The 20,553-nt window shown below is 34.1% G+C and overlaps 1 protein-coding gene across 1 annotated transcript in view; it reads right to left on the bottom strand.

Annotated features, from left to right (window-relative positions):
- Positions 1 to 18,543: 18,543 nt before the first annotated feature.
- LOC113196082 (transmembrane protease serine 11C-like) overlaps positions 18,544 to 20,553 on the bottom strand; it is a 49,582-nt gene continuing 47,572 nt past the window's right edge. The window contains exon 10 of the mRNA XM_026407788.1: positions 18,544 to 18,705. Within this exon, the coding sequence (XP_026263573.1) occupies positions 18,544 to 18,705 (162 nt within the window). The remainder of the gene's footprint in view (positions 18,706 to 20,553) is intronic.

The following is a 20,553-nucleotide window of genomic DNA, read 5'->3' as shown; positions in this document are numbered from 1 at the left end:
TATTTATATATATACACATTTATGTTCCTTCTTATATAAATACATATACTTATATATGTATATATTTATGTTCCTTTACATTTTATCTGATCATTCCACATTGAGATTATTTAAAATCTTTCTCTGTGTTACTATTTTAACTTTCATGACGAATGCTTGATGATGTCACTTAGGAACATTGGACTGGTTTGATTTGAATACTTTATCAACTAGTTTGTTTCTGTGGGAGCTAAAGCAGGGATAAAGGTAACTTTTTTTTGTTTTTTTACTTAGATGGTCCATTTTACTTGGTTTATTTATTTATTTATTTTGTCTTATATTCACTTATTTAACAAAGAGTTACTAAATATCTACTACATATACTTTCTTAGCTTTTGTTGATTATAAAAAGTGAACACATCATTCAGGCCCTTCAGGAGTTTGTTTGGTACTAGAATAGGTTAGATGGGTATATCGGCCATGTCTGATGTGCCTCCTCAGCTTCCCTTTGCAATGACTGCTTCTTGGATCTTCAACAGCTTAGACCATTGCTTTGATTGTTACTATATGCCCAAAATTACTGGCTTTTTTCACTACTTTCAGACTTGGATGGAATTTGACTTCCCAAGTGACTTTCTGAAGGGTCTAGATATATTTTCTAATAAGAGTACTTTGGTTTTGAAATATATTATTTTGGAATAACTAGTGGGAGGAATGAATAAGTCAAAAACTATGAGAAATATACCTTTAAGAAAAATTTGACACATCTATTTTATCTATTTTTTAAGCACAAATATACACAAGTATCAGTTGATTATCATTATTTTTCAGTTATATCAAGTCACCACAACACCGAATTAGTGAATATTGAATCATTGCTCCTATAGAAAATAAAGGGTTAGATTCCTGTACCCAGAACACCATTTGCATTATATATGATCATTTGCCAAAGTCTTATAAGCCAGTTTCATCAACATTGATAAATCTATTTCTCTGTTTCCCTGTATAACACTTAATAGGTATTTAAAAAATCCTTCCACAGTTGTAGAACCTGCCTTACTTATAAGTTTAATATTTTCTATACCATACTCAGTAAATTAAAGTATATTAGAAACATAAACTGTTCATAATATTAAAAATAGTATTTTATCCCAGAGATTCATACTAGCTTAAAGGATATTACTTTGTGAACCCTCAGGTATTGAGATTTTAGGGGAGAAAGTGAAATCATATTTATATCAGATTTCAAAGAGAGACTTTTTTCATTATATCATTATGTTTATTAACCACAAGAATAATAACAATGACATATACACTGGTGAAGACCCTGAAGCTAATTTGTAGAAAACAATGATTATAAAACTCAGGTCCTATCTTTGGAAGTTGCCCCATAAACACTATCATTTCTTTGGATAGCTCTCATTGGTGGGAGGTCCTGGTTATAACCTGAATTCCAGAGGAGCTTCAGGAGGGCAACACAATTGAGAAAGTAAGCTTAGGAGTTAAGGTACCTGGAAGGAGGATAATACACTAATTCTGTTAACCTTCGGTTTTACACTATAATTATATATAAAAGTGGGATTCATTGTGGTATATTTGTAAATGGGCATAGCATAATTTGATGCTCTTTTTACCCCAGTACTGCTGCATGTTCTCCCTCCTCACTCCTGCTCAATCCCTTTTCCTCTATTCTATTGGTTTCCCTTCTATTTTCATGAGATCACTTTTTTATTCATTTTGTTTAGAGAGATTTTTTATACCAAAGATTTGTGACCATAAAATTTGTACCTATTACATTAGCTATGATGGGTTCCTTATAACAAAACAGTCCTGATTTATTTTTATTAAGAAATCATGGGCTTTGCATATATATTATATCAGTTAATCTCATCAGGGCCATATGCTTGAAGCAAAACAAAACAAGGTAAACACTGGATAGATTTACAAGCTTGAAAAACTATCATGTGTAGGTGAGCAACCAAAAGAACAAAGGAAGAATGTTCATGGTAAAATCCAATTTTACTAAAGTATGTTTTGCCTTTTGTCATCTCCGTTTAGGCAAAGAAAAAATGAGCTTCATTATTATCTCCTTCGCTTTCCTTTGGTTTTCCTTTTTATCTTTTATTTTTCTCTCTCCTTTTCCTCAAAACCCAACTTATCAAGAATGACTGTGTCTATAACCACTGCCAAATGAGTAAAACAGAATTTTTTTTCATATTTTATTGGTATATAATAGTTGTACATAATGGTGAAATTTGTCATTACATATTAATGAATGCATATAATTTAACAATATAATTTGTCCAATATCCTTCCCTAGCACTCCTCCCTCTCTCTTCTTCTACCCCTTGGTTCCTTTCCTCTATTCTACTGATATCCCTTTCTTTTTCATATGATTGCCCCCATCTTTCTTTTTCTTTTTCTTCTCTAGCTTTCACATATGAGATAAAACATTACCATTGACCTTCTGAGATTGGCTTATTTTGCATAACATAATGGTCTCCAAGTCTATCCATTTTTCTGCAAATGACATAATTTCATTTTTCTTTATGGCTGAATAAAACTCTCTCTCTCTCTCTCTCTCTATATATATATATATATAAAATATACATATGTACTACATATATATCACATTTTATTTATTCATTTATCTGTTGATGAATACTTAGGCTGGTTCCACAGTTTGGCTATTGTGAATTGTGCTGATATAAACATAGATATGCTTGTATCAATATAGTATGTTGACATTAATTCTTTAGGATAAATACCGAGGAGTGGTATAACTGGGTCATATGGTTGTTCTTAGTTTTTGAGGAAGCTCCATACTGATTTCCTTAGCGGTTATACTAATTTATAATCCTACCAACAATGTAAAAGTGTTCCTTTTTATTCATATCCTCTCTAGTATGTATTATTGTTTGTATTATTGATGATTGCCATTCTGACTGGTATGAGATGACATCTCAGGATAGTTTTGATTTGCATTTCTCTAATTGTAATGATATTGAATAAATTTTCATGTATTTGTTGACCATTTTGAGAAGTGTCTGTTTAATTCATTTGCCCATTTATTGATTTTTTGGTAGTTTTTTGGTTTGTCTATATATTCTATTTATTAATTCTCTATCAGAAGAGTAGCTAGAAAAGATTATTTCCTACTCTATAGGTTCTGTCTTCACATTATTGTTTCCCTTGCTGTGAAGAAGCTTTTTAATTTTATGCCATTCCATTTATTAACTCTTGGCATTATTTCCTAAGCTTTAGGGGTTCTATTGAGATAGTCCTTGCCTGTGCCTATTTGCTAGAGTGTTAACTCTGTTTTCTTCTAGGAGTTTTATGGTTTCTGGTCTAAGCCTTTGGTCTTTGATCCATTTTGAGTTGATTTTTGTGCAGAATGAGATATAAGGGTCAAGTCTTATTCTACATATGGATAATAAGTTTTCCCAGCACCATATGTTAAAGATGCTCTTTTCTCTAATGTACGTTTTTGGATTTTTGTCAAGGATCAGATCATTGTGTGGGTTTTTCTCTGTGCCTTCTGTTCTGTACTACTAATCTATGTGTTTGTTTTTATACCAGTACCATGCACTTTTTGTTACAATAGCTCTGTAGTATAATTTTAAGTCATGTATTATACCTCCTGAATTTTTTCTTTTGTATCAGGGATTGAACCCAGGAGCATTTAATCACTGACCCACATCCCCAGCCCCCTTTTATATTTTATTTTGAGACAGGATTGTGCTAAATTGCTTAGGGCTTCACTAAGTTGCTGAGGCTGGCTTTGAACTCATGATCCGCTTGTTTCAACTTCCCGAGCTGCTGGTATTTTGGTGGGTATTGCATCAAACCTGTATCCCTTTTGGTAGTATGTCCATATTAACAATATTAATTCTGCCTATTTATGAATATGGGAGATTTTTTCATCTTCCCATTATTTCTCCTCCTCCTCCTCCTCCTCCTCCTCCTCCCCCTTTTTCTTCTTCATGTTCTATACTTTTCATTGTAGAGTTTTTTTCACCTCTTTGGTGGATTTATCCCTATGTGTTTTATTTCATTTTTTGAAGCTATTGTGAATGGGATTATTTTCCTGATTTCTTTATCAGCAGATTCATTACTGGTATATAGGAAAGCTGTTGATTTTTGTATGTTGATTTTGTAATCTGCTATTTTTCCAAAATTATTTATTAGCTCTAGAAGTCTTATTTGGAACTTTTTAGATCATATCATCTACAAATGCTGATAAATTAACTTCTTCCTTTCATTTTTCTTCTCTTGCCTAATTGCTCTGGCTAGAATTTCTAGTATTATATTAAATAGGAGTGATGAAACTAGACATCCTTGTTTTGTTCCAGATTTGAAATGAAATGTTTTTGATTTCTCCCCATTTCCTATGAGGTTGACTTTGAGTTTTTCATGTATGGCCTTTTTGATGTTGAGATAGGTTCTTTCTATCCTAGTTTCTTCAGTGTTTGTATCAAGAAAGGGTGCCAAGTTTTGTCAAAGGCTTTCTCTGCATCTATTGGGATGACCAAGTAATTTTTGTCCATAATTCTATGTATGTGATGAATTGCATTTGTTGATCTGCATATATTAAAGTATCCTTGCATCTCTGGAATAAAACCCACTTGGTCATGGTGTACAATCTTCTTAATATGTTGTTGAAGTCAATTTGCTAATATTTTATTAAGTATTTTTGCATATAAGTTCATCAGGGATATTGATCTATAGTTTTCTTTTCTTGATGTGTCCCTATCTGGTTTGGGTATATGTATAATACTGGCTTCGTAGAATGAATTTGGAAGCGTTCCATCTCTTTCTGTTTCATGGAATAATTTGAGAAACATTGACATTAGTTCTTCTTTAAAAGTCTAGTAGAATTCAGCTGAGAATCCATCTAGTCCTAGGCTTTTTTTTGTTGTTGTTGTTGGAAGGCTTTTTATTACTGCTTTTCTCATTGCTAGTTATTTGTCTGTTTAGATTTTCTATATCCTCTTGACTCCATTTTGGTGGGTTGTATGTATATAGAAATGTATCATCTCTTCTAGGTTTTCCAGTTGTATAAGTTTTCAAAATAGTCCCTAATGATCTGTTAGACCTCTGGGATATCTGTGGTGATTTCTTATTTTCTCATCTCTAATTTTATTAATCTCTCTTTTTCTTTTGGTTATTTTGGTTTATCAATCTTGTTTATCTTTTTGAAGAATCAACTTTTTGTTTCTTTAATCCTTTGTATTGTTTCTTTTTCTCAGTTTCCTTGATTTTAGCTCTGATCTTCATTATTTCCTTTCTTCTGGTTTTAGAATAGGTTTTTTCTTTTTTCAAGGGCCTTGGGATGCCTCATAAGGTTGTTTATTTGGGATCGTTCTGATTTTCTTATATAGGAACTCATAGCTATAAACTCTCCTCTTAAAAGCAACTTCATAGTATCCCAAAAGTTCTTGTATGTTGTATTACTAGTTTAATTTGAGTCTAAGAATTTTTAAAAATCTCCCCTACTTTCTCCTATCACTCATTTATCTTTCAAAAGAGTATTGTTCAGTTTCCATATGTTTATAGTTTCAGTAGGTTTTTTTTGGTTTTGATTTGTAATTTCATTCCATTATCATGATAAAATGCAAGGAATTACATTAATTTTTTTTCATATTTGCTAAGAGTCTTTTTGGTTTAGAGAAGTATTTATTTTTATTGTTTTTAAAGAGATGAGAGAGAGAGAGAGAGAGAGAGAGAGAGAGAGAGAGAGAATTTTTTATTTTTTTATTTTTTATTTCTTTTCACATTGGCTAAAGGATTTTATTTTATTTTTTTTATTGGTTGTCCAAAACCTTACAAAGCTCTTGACATATCATATTTAAAACATTAGTTTCAAGTGAGTTATGAACTCCCATTTTTACCCTAAATACAGATTGCAGAATCACATCAGCTACACATCCACATTTTTACATAATGCCATACTAGTAACTGTTGTATTCTGCTACCTTTCCTATCCTCTACTATCCCTCCTCCCCCCCTCCCATCTACTCTTTGTATCCCATCTACTGTAATTCATTTCTCTCCTTGTTTATTTTCCAATTCCCCTCACACTCTCTTATATGTAGTTTCCTATAACAATGAGGGTCTCTTTCCATTTCCATGCAATTCCTCTTTTCTCTCCCTTTCCCTCCCACCTCGTATCTCTGTTTAATGCTAATCTTTTCTTCCTGCTCTTCCTCCCTGCTCTATTCTTAGTTGCTCTCATTATATCAAAGAAGACATTTGGTATTTGTTTTTTAGGGATTGGCTAGCTTCACTAAGCATAATCTGTTCTAGTGCCATCCATTTCCCTGCAAATTCCATGATTTTGTCATTTTTTAGTGCTGCATAATACTCCATGGTGTATAGATGCCACATTTTTTTTTTATCCATTCATCCATTGAAGGGCATCTGGGTTGGTTCCACAGTCTAGCTATTGTGAATTGTGCTGCTGTGAACATCGATGTGGCAGTATCCCTGAAGTACGCTCTTTTAAGGTCTTCAGGGAATAGTCTGAGAAAGGCAATAGCTGGGTCAAATGATGGTTCTTTTCCCAGCTTTCCAAGGAATCTCCATACTGCTTTCCAAATTGGCTGAACCAATTTGCAGTCCCACCAGCAATGTACAAGAGTACCCTTTTCCCCACATCCTCACCAGCACTTGTTGTTGTTTGACTTCATAATAGCTGCCAATCTTACTGGAGTGAGATGGTATCTTAGGGTGGTTTTGATTTGCATTTCTCTGACTGCTAGAGATGGTGAGCATTTTTTCATGTACTTGTTGATTGATTGTATGTCCTCCTCTGAGAAGTGTCTGTTCAGGTCCTTGGCCCATTTGTTGATTGGGTTATTTGTTGTCTTATTGTCTAATTTTCTGAGTTCTTTGTATACTCTGGATATTAGGACTCTATCTGAAGTGTGAGGAGTAAAAATTTGTTCCCATGATGTAGGCTCCCTATTTACCTCTTTTATTGTTTCTCTTGCTGTGAAAAACTTTTTAGTTTAAGTAAGTCCCATTTGTTGATTCTTGCTATTACCTCTTGTGCTATGGGTGTCATATTAAGGAATTTGGAGCCCGATCCCACAATATGTAGATCGGAGCCAACTTTTTCTTCTATCAGGCGCAGAGTCTCTGATTTGATATCAAGGTCCTTGATCCATTTTGAGCTCACTTTTGTGCATGGTGAGAGGAGGGGATTCAGTTTCATTTTGTTGCATATGGATTTCCAGTTTTCCCAACACCATTTGTTGAAGATGCTATCCTTCCTCCATTGCATGCTTTTAGCCCCTTTATCAAATATAAGATAGTTGTAGCTTTGTGGATTGGTTACTGTGTCCTCTATTCTGTACCATTGGTCCACCCGCCTGTTTTGGTACCAGTACCATGCTGTTTTTGTTACTATTGCTCTGTAGTATAGTTTGAAGTCTGGTATCGCTATACCGCCTGATTCACACTTCCTGCTTAGAATTGCTTTTACTATTCTGGGTCTTTTATTTTTTCATATGAATTTCATGATTATTTTATCTATTTCTACAAGCAATGCCATTGGGATTTTGATTGGCATTGCATTAAACCTATAGAGAACTTTTGGTAATATTGCCATTTTGATGATGTTAGTTCTGCCTATCCATGAACAGGGTATATTTTTCCATCTTCTAAGATCTTCTTCTACTTCTCTCTTTAGGGTTCTGTAGTTTTCATTGTATAAATCTTTCACCTCTTTTGTTAGGTTGATTCCCAAGTATTTTATTTTTTTTGAGGATATTGTGAATGGAGTGTTTTTCCTCATTTCCATTTCAGAAGTTTTGTCGCTGATATACAGAAATGCCTTTGATTTATGCGTGTTGATTTTATATCCTGCCACTTTGCTGAATTCATTTATTAGTTCTAGTAGTTTTTTTGTAGACTCTTTTGGGTCTTCTAGGTATAGAATCATGTTTTCCGCAAATAGTGATAATTTAAGTTCTTCTTTTCCAATTTTTATGCCTTTAATTTCTTTCGTTTTCTAATTGCTCTGGCCAGTGTTTCGAGAACTATATTGAATAGAAGAGGTGATAGAGGGCATCCCTGTCTTGTTCCAGATTTTAGAGGGAATGCCTTCAATTTTTCTCCATTCAGAATGATGCTAGCCTGAGGCTTAGCATAGATAGCTTTTACAATGTCAAGGTAAGTTCCTGTTATCCCTAGTTTTTTTAATGTTTTGAACATAAAGGGATGCTGTACTTTGTCGAATGCTTTTTCTGCGTCTATCGAGATGATCATATGATATTATCTTTAAGTCTATTGATGTGGTGAATAAGATTTATTGATTTCCGTATATTGAACCATCCTTGCATCCCAGGGATGAATCCTACTTGATCATGGTGCACAATTTTTTTGATATGCCTTTGTATCCGATTCGCCAGAATTTTATTGAGGATTTTTGCATCTAGGTTCATCAGAGATATTAGTCTGTAGTTTTCTTTCTTTGAGGTGTCTTTGTCTGGTTTCGGAATCAATATGATGTTGGCCTCATAGAATGAATTTGGAAGAGCTCCCTCTTTTTCTGTTTTCTGGAATAACTTGAAAAATATTGGTATTAATTTTTCTTTAAAGGTTTTGTAAAACTGCTCTGTATACCCGTCCAGTCCTGGGCTTTTCTTGGTTGGTAGTCTTTTGATTGCTTCTTCTATTTCATCCATTGATATTGGTCTGTTCACATTGTGTGTATCCTCCTGACTCAATCTGGGCAAATCATATGTCTTAAGAAATTTATCGATATCTTCACTATCTTCTATTTTATTGGAATATAGGTTTTCAAAATAATTTCTAATTGTCTTCTGTATTTCTGTAGCATCTGTTGTGATATTGCCTTTTTCATCCCTTATGTTAGTAATTTGAGTTCTCTTTCTTCTTCTCTTCGTTAGCATGGCTAAAGGTCTGTCAATCTTGTTTATTTTTTCAAAGAACCAACTTTTAGTTTCATTAATTTTTTCAATAGTTTCTTTTGTTTCAATTTCATTGATTTCCGCTCTGATTTTAATTATTTCTTGCCTTCTGCTGCATTTGCTGTTGTTTTTCTCTTCCTTTTCTGGGGCTTTGAAATGAAGTGTGTGCTCATTTATTTGTTGGTTTTTCCTTTTTTTTGAGGAATGACCTCCAGGCGATGAATTTCCCTCTTAAAACTGCTTTCATTGTGTCCCATAGATTCCGATAGGTTGTGTCTGTATTTTCATTTATCTCTAAGAATTTTTTGATTTCCTCTTTTATGTCTTCTGTAACCCCTTGATCATTCAGTGACATATTGTTCATTTTCCATGTGATATTGGATTTTCCCTTCCTTCTTTTATCATTGATTTCCAGTTTCATTCCATTATGATCAGATAAAATGCAAGGTATTATCTCCACCCCTTTATATTTACTGAGGGTTGTCCTATGGCATAATATATGGTCTATTTTTGAGAAGGATCCATGTGCTGCTGAGAAAAAAGTATATCCACTTGATGATGGTTGATATATTTTATATATGTCAGTTAAGTTTAGGTTATTGATTGTGATATTGAGCTCTATTGTTTCTTTATTCAACTTTTGTTTGGAGGACCTGTCCAATGGTGAGAGAGGTGTGTTGAAGTCACCCATAATTATTGTGTTGTGGTCTATTTGATTCTTGAACTTGAGGAGAATTTGTTTTATGAACTCCGCAGCACCCTTATTTGGTGCATAAATATTGATAATTGTTATATCTTGTTGTTTAATGGTTCCTTTTAACAGTATATAATGTCCTTCCTTATCCCTTTGGATTAACTTAGTCCTGAAGTCGATTTTATTAGATATGAGGATGGCCACCCCTGCTTGCTTGCGAGGACCGTGTGTGTGGTATATTTTTTCCCAACCTTTCACCTTCAGCCTGTGTATATCTTTTCCAGTCAGGTGTGTCTCCTGGAGGCAGCATATTGTTGGATTTGTTTTTTTAATCCATGTTACCAGCCTATGTCGCTTTATTGGAGTGTTTAAACCATTAACGTTTAGAGTTACTATTCATATATGGTTTGTACTTCCAGCCCTGTTTGATTATTTATCTCTCTTTTTTTTTAATTTAGTTTGTTTCTCCATGATTAGTTTTCCCCCCTCTGTCTGTCTTTACTGAGGTACTTCCCACTGTTGGCTTTGGTTATTGTTTTACATTTCTTCCTCGTGTAGTGTTTTGCTCAAGATGCTTTGCAATGCTGGTTTTCTGGCTGCAAATTCTTTTAGCTTTTGTTTATTGTGAAAGATTTTTATTTCGTTGTTGTACCTGAAGCTTAATTTTGCTGGATATAGAATTCTTGGTTGGCATCCATTGTCTTTCAGTGTTTGAAATATGTTGTTCCAGGATCTTCTCGCTTTCAGCGTCTGTGATGAAAAATCCGTTGTTAACCTTATTGGTTTACCCCTGAATGTAATGTGCCTCCTTTCTCTTGTAGCTTTTAATATTTTCTCTTTGTTCTGTATATTGGATATCTTCATAACAATGTGTCTTGGCGTTGGTCTACTGTGATTTTGTATGCTTGGTGTCCTATATGCATCTACAATTTGTATATCTGTTTCCTTTTTTATTTCTGGAACGTTTTCTGTAATTATTTCATTTAGTAGGTTACTCATTCCTCTGGTTTGAATCTCTATCCCTTCCTCTATCCTGATGACTCTTAAATTTGGATTTTTATATTATCACATATCTCTTGTATGTTTCTCTCGTGATTTTTAACCAGCCTATCTGAGTTGGCTGGACTCTTTTCAAGATGATATATTTTGTCTTCATTATCTGATGTTCTGGCTTCTACTTGCTCCACTCTATTAGTGATACTCTCATTTGAGATTTTAATTTGGTTTATAATTTCCTTCATTTCTAAGATTATTGTTTGATTCTTTTTTATAATCTCTATCTCCTGATAAAGATGCTTAACTTCTTCTTTTATCTGTTTATGTAATTCATTCTCAATGTGTACTTTCACTGCTTGAATTTGCTGTCTCATATCCTCTTTAAGGTTCCATTCCATCTGTCTAAGGTATTCCTTGAGTTCTTTATATGACCATTTTTCTGATGACTCTATATCGTCCTGAATATTTAGGCTGTCCTGCATTGTTTGTACTCCTTTTCTTCCTTGCTTTTTCATGCTGCTCATTTTGCTTCTTGTTCTGTTTGACTGCTGAGTTACTGTTTACTCCTATAAATTTATTTGATGCTTGGGAGGAAAGGTATTATCAGGGAAGGGAAGAAGTCACCAAAGAGAATGCGAGTAAGCAGGTAGAATTCGAGGAAGGGGGAATAAGAGAATTGAAAAGAATTGGAAAGACAGAAGAAAAGAAGAAAGAGAAAGAAAAAATAGAAAATTAAAAAGAATTAAAAAAATAATAATAGTAATAATAAAGATGAGGATTAAAATTAAAAAAATAAAATAAAATAAAATAAAATGAATTAAAAAAATTTTTTAAAACAACAACAACAACAACAACAAAAAATTAAGCAATGCAGTCTTAGAGTTCGATTCACTATTCTTCCATTAGGTGGAGCTGTGCCCACCGGGCTAAGCTTCTCCTCTCAGTAGGCGGGAGCCTGTCACTGTGCAGCAGCTTTTCCTCCCGGACTGGGCGGGTCTCCAATCCTGAGTGCCTAGGGCCTTCTCTTGTATCTAGTCACTTCCCCACTTTTCCTTGAGCTAGGCCCTGCTCACCCGTGACGCTCGCCACAATACTGGCTACACGCCAGGTCTGCTGCTCCTGTGAGCCCTGTTTTCATGGACGCCTGGGCACACTCTCCCTGTTTGCCATTCCCTCGGACCCTAAGTTTGTAGAGCTTGGGGCTGAGAACCCCCAGTGAATTTGCTTGCCCTCTAGTAGCCATGCCCCCGGAAGCTGGTGCAAGAGACCTCAGTTGTCAGCACTGGTGGGAGCAGTAGCCGGGAGTTCCGCGTGGCGGGTCCCGCTCCACTCCTGATTTCCCCGTGCGGGCAGGGCTGTTCGAAGAGCCGGGCGAGCGGGGCCCGTTTGCCGTGTGGGTGGGGCCTTTCGCAGAGCCCGGCGGGCAGGAGTTGTTCACAAGAGCGGGGGTGGGGGGGTGGGGGGGGTCATTGTTTGCAGTGCCGAACCGGTGGGGGGGGGCAGTCGTTTGCAGCACCAAACCGCCAGAGCCAGGCCAGCGGGGGCCCAGTCAGGCAGTGGCCATTCGTAGGTTCGCTGCGATGCGTGGGCAGCGGCAGTTTGGCGGCGGCCGGTGGGATTGTGCCCCTGGTCTGCATTGCCGAGATTCACTCGTCTGAGACAAACTGACCCCTCAAATAGACTTACTAGTTCCCGGCAGGTCTCCTTTCAGCGGAATTTTGCTAGAAGTTCCTCAGCAGGTTGCATGTAGGTGTATTTATGGGTCTCTCTGATCCCGTTACTGCGGAGGTATTGAAAGTGCTGCCTCCTCGCCGGCCGCCATGTTGGTTCCCCCGAGAGAATTTTTTAATATTTATTTTTCAGTTTTCGGCGGACACAACATCTTTGTATGTGGTACTGAGGATCGAACCGGGCTGCATGCATGCCAGGTGAGCGCGCTACGGCTTGATCAACATCCCCAGCCCGAGAAGTTATTTTTATTGAAGTTTAATTGATAGAATTTGAAGAAAGAATGTCAACTATTATTTATGAAGAAGTATCTACACAAAAATAGTTGGAGTCTGAATTCTTTTTTTTTTTTTTTTTAAATATTTATTTATTTATTTTTTAGTTATTGGCAGACACAACATCTTTGTATGTGGTGCTGAGGATCGAACCCGGGCCGCACGCATGCCAGGCGAGCGCGCTACCGCTTGAGCCACATTCCCAGCCCCTGGAGTCTGAATTCTTAAAGTCATAAACTTTTTAAAGCTGTGTTAAATTATGTAGAGCATGTAAAATGACAAATTCACCTTCATTTTCTTAGAATGTATCTAATTTGAAGAATTACACCATGAGACAGGTCACTACTTTTTCAATATAGATGCGTCAGAGGTAAATGATAAGAAATTTGATTTAAGATTAATGTAAGATATATGGATATCAGATTTATAAAAAGCATATATAATACAAATTATCAATATATGAAATGACAAAAGAACAAGGATAATTGTCAAGTTTACTTTTTAAAAATTACATATTCACTAAATACTGAAAGTAATAACATTTTACTATTGTAAAAAAGAACATATAATAAACTGAAACTACCAAGATTATCATATTTATTAAAAAAAGTATGTAATGAAACATTTATTGACCATTTATATTAGGCATTGTACTTGTGGATAGCAAAGAAATGCTAAAAGTTTATTTCTTTATCTTTCCAAACACATTTCATGATTATTTTTGGTGAAATTTTATTTGCGTAAACTTCATGTGGGTTACTTTTATTAAATTTAGTATGATTTTAATCTTATTCTTTTTTTGATAAGCTATTGAAACACTTAGCTTTTCTATTTCATAAATTAATTAAACTCTAAAATATATCTTAATTCTACTATTTTCAGGACTGGAAGTTTGAAAGCTAGATTTCCAATAACTATATTATTTAAGAATTTATGATGGAAGTATATAATAATATAGGTATGGTTTAAAAATGGAATTTAGAAAAATATGCATGATTATAAAATTATCAATTTTTATTCAAACTAAGTTTCTGTAAGGTTGAGCTCACATGAAATTGATATCCTATTGATTTTTGTATAATATATTATCATTTTTTTCTTTTTTCTTATTCTACTCTTCAAAGTATTTCTATAAAGTCTCTGCTGTTTCTAAGAGAGGTTCATTTACTCACACAATTCCTTGATGTTCCTTTCAATAAGCATTTATTAAAAAATACTCAATATTTCCTGCTTTAAAAAATTTTAATAATTTCCACAGTATAGAATGTTGAGGTTTAAAAAATTTTTCTTAGCAGAATTAAAAAGGAGGCTGACTCATAGTGGGATAGGGAGCAAGAGCATGGGAGGAATAGATGAACTCTAGAAAGGGCAGATGGGTTGGAGGAGAAGGGAGGGGACATGTGGTTATTAATGATGGTAGAATGTGATGATCATTATTAGCCAAAGTACAGGTAGGAAGACATGAATTGGTGTGAATATACTTTGTGTACAACCAGAGATATGAAAAATTGTGCTATATATGTGTAATAAGAATTGTAATGCATTCCGCTGTCAAATAGAAATAAAAAATAAATAAAAAAAAAAAGATTTAATTTTATATGGTATCATAGTAAGAATAGCAACATGGCAGGAGTATGTTATAGTGCCACTGAAATTAGCTTAGAAATATTAGTATAAGTTAACAAATATTTAAAATATAGTATTTTTTGGAAAAATAATGTTTTTATGATTTATTTAATTGCCTCTGCCTATGTCTCTGATTTAAGGATGCTGATTCATAATATGCTCTGGGGAGGGGGAAATGGGAGGATTAAATGAACTCTAGATAGGGCAAAGGGGAAAGGGGAAGGAAAGGAATGAAGGGGGCACAGGGGTAGGAAAGGCAGTGAATTTGATGGTCATCATTACCCTAAGTACTTGTATGAAGACACGAAGGATGTGATTCTACTTTGTGGGCAACCAGAGATACGAAAAATTGTGCTATATATGTGTAATATGAATTGTAATGCATTCTGTTTTCATATATACAAATTGAAATTTTAAAAAAAATCTAAAAAAAAAGACAAAGAGATGCAGGGTACAGGCATGGGGCTTAAGAAGGTAAAAGAAGAAACCAACTGAGATGTTAAGCTTAAGTTCATTAAAATTTTACTCATTTTCTAGTAAGGAGAAGTATATTTAAACACGCAGAAATTGTAGTGATATCTGTATGATGTTTAATTCACCTAATAAACCTGAAATTTATATTCAGTGTATTGATTTTCCAATATTTCAAAATCCTTATTTTAGAATATTTATTGATAATGTTGTATATATCCAAGGTGTAAAATATAATGAATTAATATGTGTGTGTGTGTGTGTGTATAAAATGATTATTACAATAAAATTAACATACCTACTACCACCTTTGTATTTTTAGATCCATAGAACTTGTCCATATTATAACTGAAAGTTTGTATTCTTTCACTAACACTCTGTTTATCCCAACCTCCAGCCCTTGGCAACTACCATTCTACCCTGTTTGTATGAGTTCAACATTTTTATATTGTACATATAAAGGATATTGTTAGCACAAAAGGACCAGGCCAGGCACAAACTTCAGCAAAAGCCTTTATTCAGGAACGGAGTCATGCCTCTGATGGACCCGTTTTCCTAGTGGAAAATGAGCCACTGACCAAAGAAGGAGTCTGTGCTTAATAGGTTATGCTGAGAGGTAACTTGATTAATGAGTGTGTCAGTTTGGATACTCAGGAATTTGGGCTCTGTTTTACTGGGTGAGATGTGTGTGGCGGGGGGCTTGTCTGGGGTCAGTGGTTAGTATCTGGAATTTGTCTTTGTTGGGCCAGATGGAGGACCTGAGGAAGGATTTGTTTTGTGAAGGATCAATGCTTTGCCCTCTTCCCAGAGGCTAATACCTCTTCCCTGGAGCCCGTCTCATCAATGGGAAAGAGTGTATTGGGAAAAGATCAATGTATTGCCATTTCTCTCATTCCCTCTCCCCAGGCCACACTATTTTGGGGTTTGTCATTTTCCATATACAATAGATATCACTCAATATTTGTTTTTATTTGTTTGGTATAATGTTCTCCAGGTTTGTCCATTTTGTCATAGTAGCATTATTTCCTTTTCTTCTATGGCTCAATACCATTCTATTATGTGTAAGTGTATACCACATTTTTAAAATCCATTTTACCTTATAGATAAATTATTTCCATATCTAGCTTAATGTTGTAGTGAAAATGGGGTGTAAATATCTCTGAAATACTGATTTCAATTCCTTTGCATATATGCCCCATAGTAGGATTGCTGGATCATATGGTAAGTCTGTTTTTAATTTCTTTAGACAGTTTATATTCCCACCAACAATGTACAAGTGTCATTTTTTTCCCTAACACTTTTTATCTGCTGTCTTTTTGATAATAGCAATTCTAACAGTATTGAAAGATACCTCACTATGGTCTTAATTTTCACTTTTGTATTAGTCGTGTTGACCACTTTTTCAAGTACATGGTAGGCATCTGTATGTTTGTCTTCTTTGAAAAAAGTATTATCAGACTATTTAACTCTCTTAAAAATCAAGTTATTGATTTTTCTTTTCAGTGCTGCATTGTGTGAGTTCTTTATATATTTGGATATATGGTTATTATACCAGAATAAGATACTATGGTTTGTAGGTATTTTTTTCTCTTTTGTACTTTGTCTTTTCAAATTTCGATTATTTCCTTTACAATACAGAAGCCTTTTGGTTTAAGTTTTTAATTAATTTTTAGTTAATTTTTCTTTATGGAATAATGGTTCAATTTAATTCTTTTGCATGTGTTCTCACCATGAACTCTTTTTATATACCATTTCTAGCAGAAATGCTCAAATTTGAAGAGACCCAATGATTATGACACTGGTTCCCAGGTGGGGAGGGACAACTTTATCACTGTCATTACTTCCTATTTTTGACTTGTACAGAGGAAAAGGGAATCTATTATTATACAGCATATCATCATGCTGGTGGGTTCATGCAAGCCAGTCTTGTCTGGAGACACATTCTAAAATTTTGCTAACTTAATGTATCTGTCCACATGTGAAATTATTTTCTAAATAAAAAATAAAACATTTTGTACTTTTTTTCTCATAGGAATTTTGTACTCCTTTCATACATACATAAATTATGTAAAGAGGAATACTTGCTGCTCAAGTCACTAGTCCATATTGCTCTTTTCCAAGATAGCAGAATATGAATAACATGAAAAATCTGTGACTTATAACTCAATAACACATGAGAGTACAGAATCTGTTTATTGCGAGATTATATGATTTTGTGTAACATTTTATTTACTCAGAAGGCAGCATTGGGTAATGGATAGCTATTATTTTTAAAAAGTCTATCTAGCATTTTTTTTCTGGAAATGCCTCTATGAGAATTCAAGTTTTATCAATCAAGAGTTCTCTACCTCCTTAATCACAAGAGTGGTACCTGGATCAATGCTAGGTCAATCTTCACTGATGTGCATATAGTTTTATTTTGTTTACCCTCAATTTCTAAAACATCAAATGATAGAAATGCATATTCTTATGAATATATAACAAGATATGTCAAAAAGTATTTAATAAAGCAATAGTACTAATTTATCAATTATGAAAATGATTATAAAATGTTACATTTTATAATACTATACTTGTTATAGTCCTAGTTATAATAATATCACATAACATAACTTTGTTGTTACAAGTCTGAGCTCTGGGATATAGTGGTCTGATTTTAAATCTCAGCTTAGTCAATTATAAACTCTGATTTTCAGAGTTACTTGACTTTCTATACCTCAATTTCCTTAATGATAAAATTGATATATCAAGGGAACAATCAACCTGGTTTTTTTTTGGCTGGGTTCAATGTAATAATACACATAAAGTGTGCCTGGTAAAGACTAGTAAAGACTTAATAAATATTAACTATTATTATTAATGTAATTTGGGGATGTTATGAAAAAATTTACATCATGATGGAAGTTAGTAGTAGCTATAAATTGTTAGTGATGTAAAGGAGAAAGAAAACCTTCTATAGAGACAGTGATGGACTACTGTCTAAGAAAGCATCTGGAGGAGACAATATTTTGGATAAATGGTAACTAACCCGATGATTTGGCAGAATAGTACATTTATGGACACATGTACCCACAGCTAGGATGTCTCTGTATGGGTCAAAAGAGATTGAAGTGGAGGCAAAATTTTACTATTATTTATCCTGGTGGATACTTTGTATTATTGAGAAATTTTAAGAGTTTAGAGATATGCAATATGTCATTATTTGCATGTTGAAAATGAAGCCCACATGTCTGAGGATATCATTCCTATTGTGTGTAAGTGAGAATCATGTACAGACATCACTTTCAAACTCAAAAGAGTACCATATGGCATTATCTTGTTATTTTCTGTCCTGGAACGTGAAGAAACTGAGAAGGGATCAGCATTGGCAAAAGGACCAGAAAGAAAAGAGTTAGACAGGTTTTCCTGAGTAATTCTTATAGATGGTATTATTGCAACTCACTAGATGGCAACATTACAAATACATTGATCCTGTGGAATCCATGTGCTTGTCAGCAGAGGATTGTTTCTACTTTCAGAAGGGAGTTTATTGATAAAATCTATTCAGTGATTTTCCAAAAGATTTGGATCTGCAAATCATTAAAGAATAGTTCCTTAATAAACTGAAAACATATTTATTCACATAATTACTTTCAAGCTAGAAAGGGTTAGTAAAGAGGAAAATTGTATGTGTTGGTTCATAGTTTCATAAAGAAGTTTTAATATTTCTAAAATTATATGTGTTTAAATTTCATTCATTAAATATGAAGAACAGGTAATATCTAAGTTAAATGTGGTCTAGAATTAGAAACATTTTTAACAAGCATTGTTAAGCTTTAATCTACAGAGGACTTCTACACTACAGACCAGTTTTGGACATGATCCAGTCTCGATAGTATGTCACTCGAGTGTAGACACCAGGCTTGTTTGGAAGAGCACATTCATCTCCCCAGCTTACAATACCAGCAAGGAACCAGATACCTTTTGAATCTTCGCTAACCAATGGTCCACCAGAATCACCCTAGAGAGAAAAAGGATGTATACAATTACTATGTTTTAAAGGTGAATATTGCTTATTTTTCTTTTTTTTTTTAGTAAGAAGAGGGAAAAAAGAACCCTAGATATTTCAAAACTAAAATGATTTAGTCTAGAATATTCTTTGCCATATGCTCATTTACTTAAATTCAAATATATATTTGGATATAACAATATAAAAATGGAAAGCACATATGAAAGTTTCAATTCGGGCATTATACAAAGGAGCTACTGAATGTATTATTGCTTATGCAGTTATCAGTATATTGAGGAACTCTGATAGATCTCTCCATGTCCTTTATTTCCAGACAGATACTGGAAAAAAGGGAAGATTTGTATTTATTGAGTGCCAACACTGGACTATTGCTCTTCATCTGTTTTTAAATTTTGCTTCCATTTCCAGAATTGTATAATTTGTCTAACTCCTCTCTATAACTTGTTATAATTTTCATCCATTAATCTTTAGTCCATTCCCTGAGTGATGGAACATTTCTTAGCATTTAGATTTCCCTTTTCTCTATTTTTTTCTATCATCCTAAATGATTTTAACATGCATTATAGGATGCATCTTGGCCCACAGGGTCTTGGCTTCCCTGGCTTTGATCATTTACACATTTATTTACATCACTCCTTGTCATTACCTGGAACTGCTCCACTTCTGAAACACCATTATTCAGCATTATGATTCTATGTACCAACCCTTTTTTGACTTATTCCAATGATGCCCTGCATCTGCTCTTCAACCTCACTAAGAATACCAATTCTCTCTTCACCTTCCTATTAGTATATCAGGTCTTCTTCTCCTTCTATCTTTCGTTATGCAGGTTACATTCTTTGACTCATCCATATCCCTACTCTTATCAACAGTATCTTCAGCTTCTTACCACCCTCCCCATCATAGCCTGTGCTCACCCATACATTGGGAAATAAAATCATGTTACCAAATTTCCTCTCAGAAATTTTTTTTTGTGTCTCTAGTCAATTTCTCATTTCTCAGTCCACCATTACAAACTCTTGTCATTTCATAGTTTAAAAAATCTTGTTCTATTGCCTGAACCTAGCATAATTCTTAGAGTCAGTGGAAAATAACAGGTGGCAATCCCTCTGTTCCTTGTCTTGTCCCTTTCAACTTCTCAGCTCACTTATGTAAGTCCACATCTCTGTATCCTTCTTTTCAGACAGATGGATGTATTTTATATGTTTTTGAATTGAAGTATGATTGACAAATAAACATTGCCTGTATTTCAAGTGTATAATGTGATGTTTTGATATATAAATACATTGTGCAACAATTTGCTCAATTACATGAATTAACTTGTTCATCATGTCATATATTTTTTTTTGTATGAAATCTACTTTCATAGAAAATTTCAAGTATACAATGCATCATTATTAAGTCACTACCCTATATATAAGGTCCCCATAACTTATTAATTTTAAAACTACCCTTTGAACAACATCCCTCCATTTCCTTCACCTCTCTGCCAACCATTGGTATACTCTGTTTCACTGGAAAATATTTCAGTGAGATATCATATGTTAAGAAAAATATGGGCATAGTGGGATAGATAGGTAAAGAATATAATAAAGGTTTGGCTTAGCTCAATGAGAGATTCATTAAAGAATTATAATATTAGACCTATCTATGAGTAAATGACTGCTGTTTACAAGAAGGTAAAATTTCTTCTATGTGTGCTCATGTAAGAGCAAAGAAAGATGATAGACTACTTTGTGATTGAAGATAATAAGTCAGGTGTGGGAGGAGTAGAAGATTAAGTTTTTGAGGTTATTGTAAACAGAGTGGTTGAAATAATAAAATGTGGGTTCTAGGTTT

The sequence above is a fragment of the Urocitellus parryii genome, chromosome 10 (assembly GCF_045843805.1).
Source record: "Urocitellus parryii isolate mUroPar1 chromosome 10, mUroPar1.hap1, whole genome shotgun sequence".
Lineage (NCBI taxonomy): Eukaryota > Metazoa > Chordata > Mammalia > Rodentia > Sciuridae > Urocitellus > Urocitellus parryii.
Note: the sequence above shows the minus strand (reverse complement) of the source record. Positions and strands in the feature narration are given on the sequence as shown.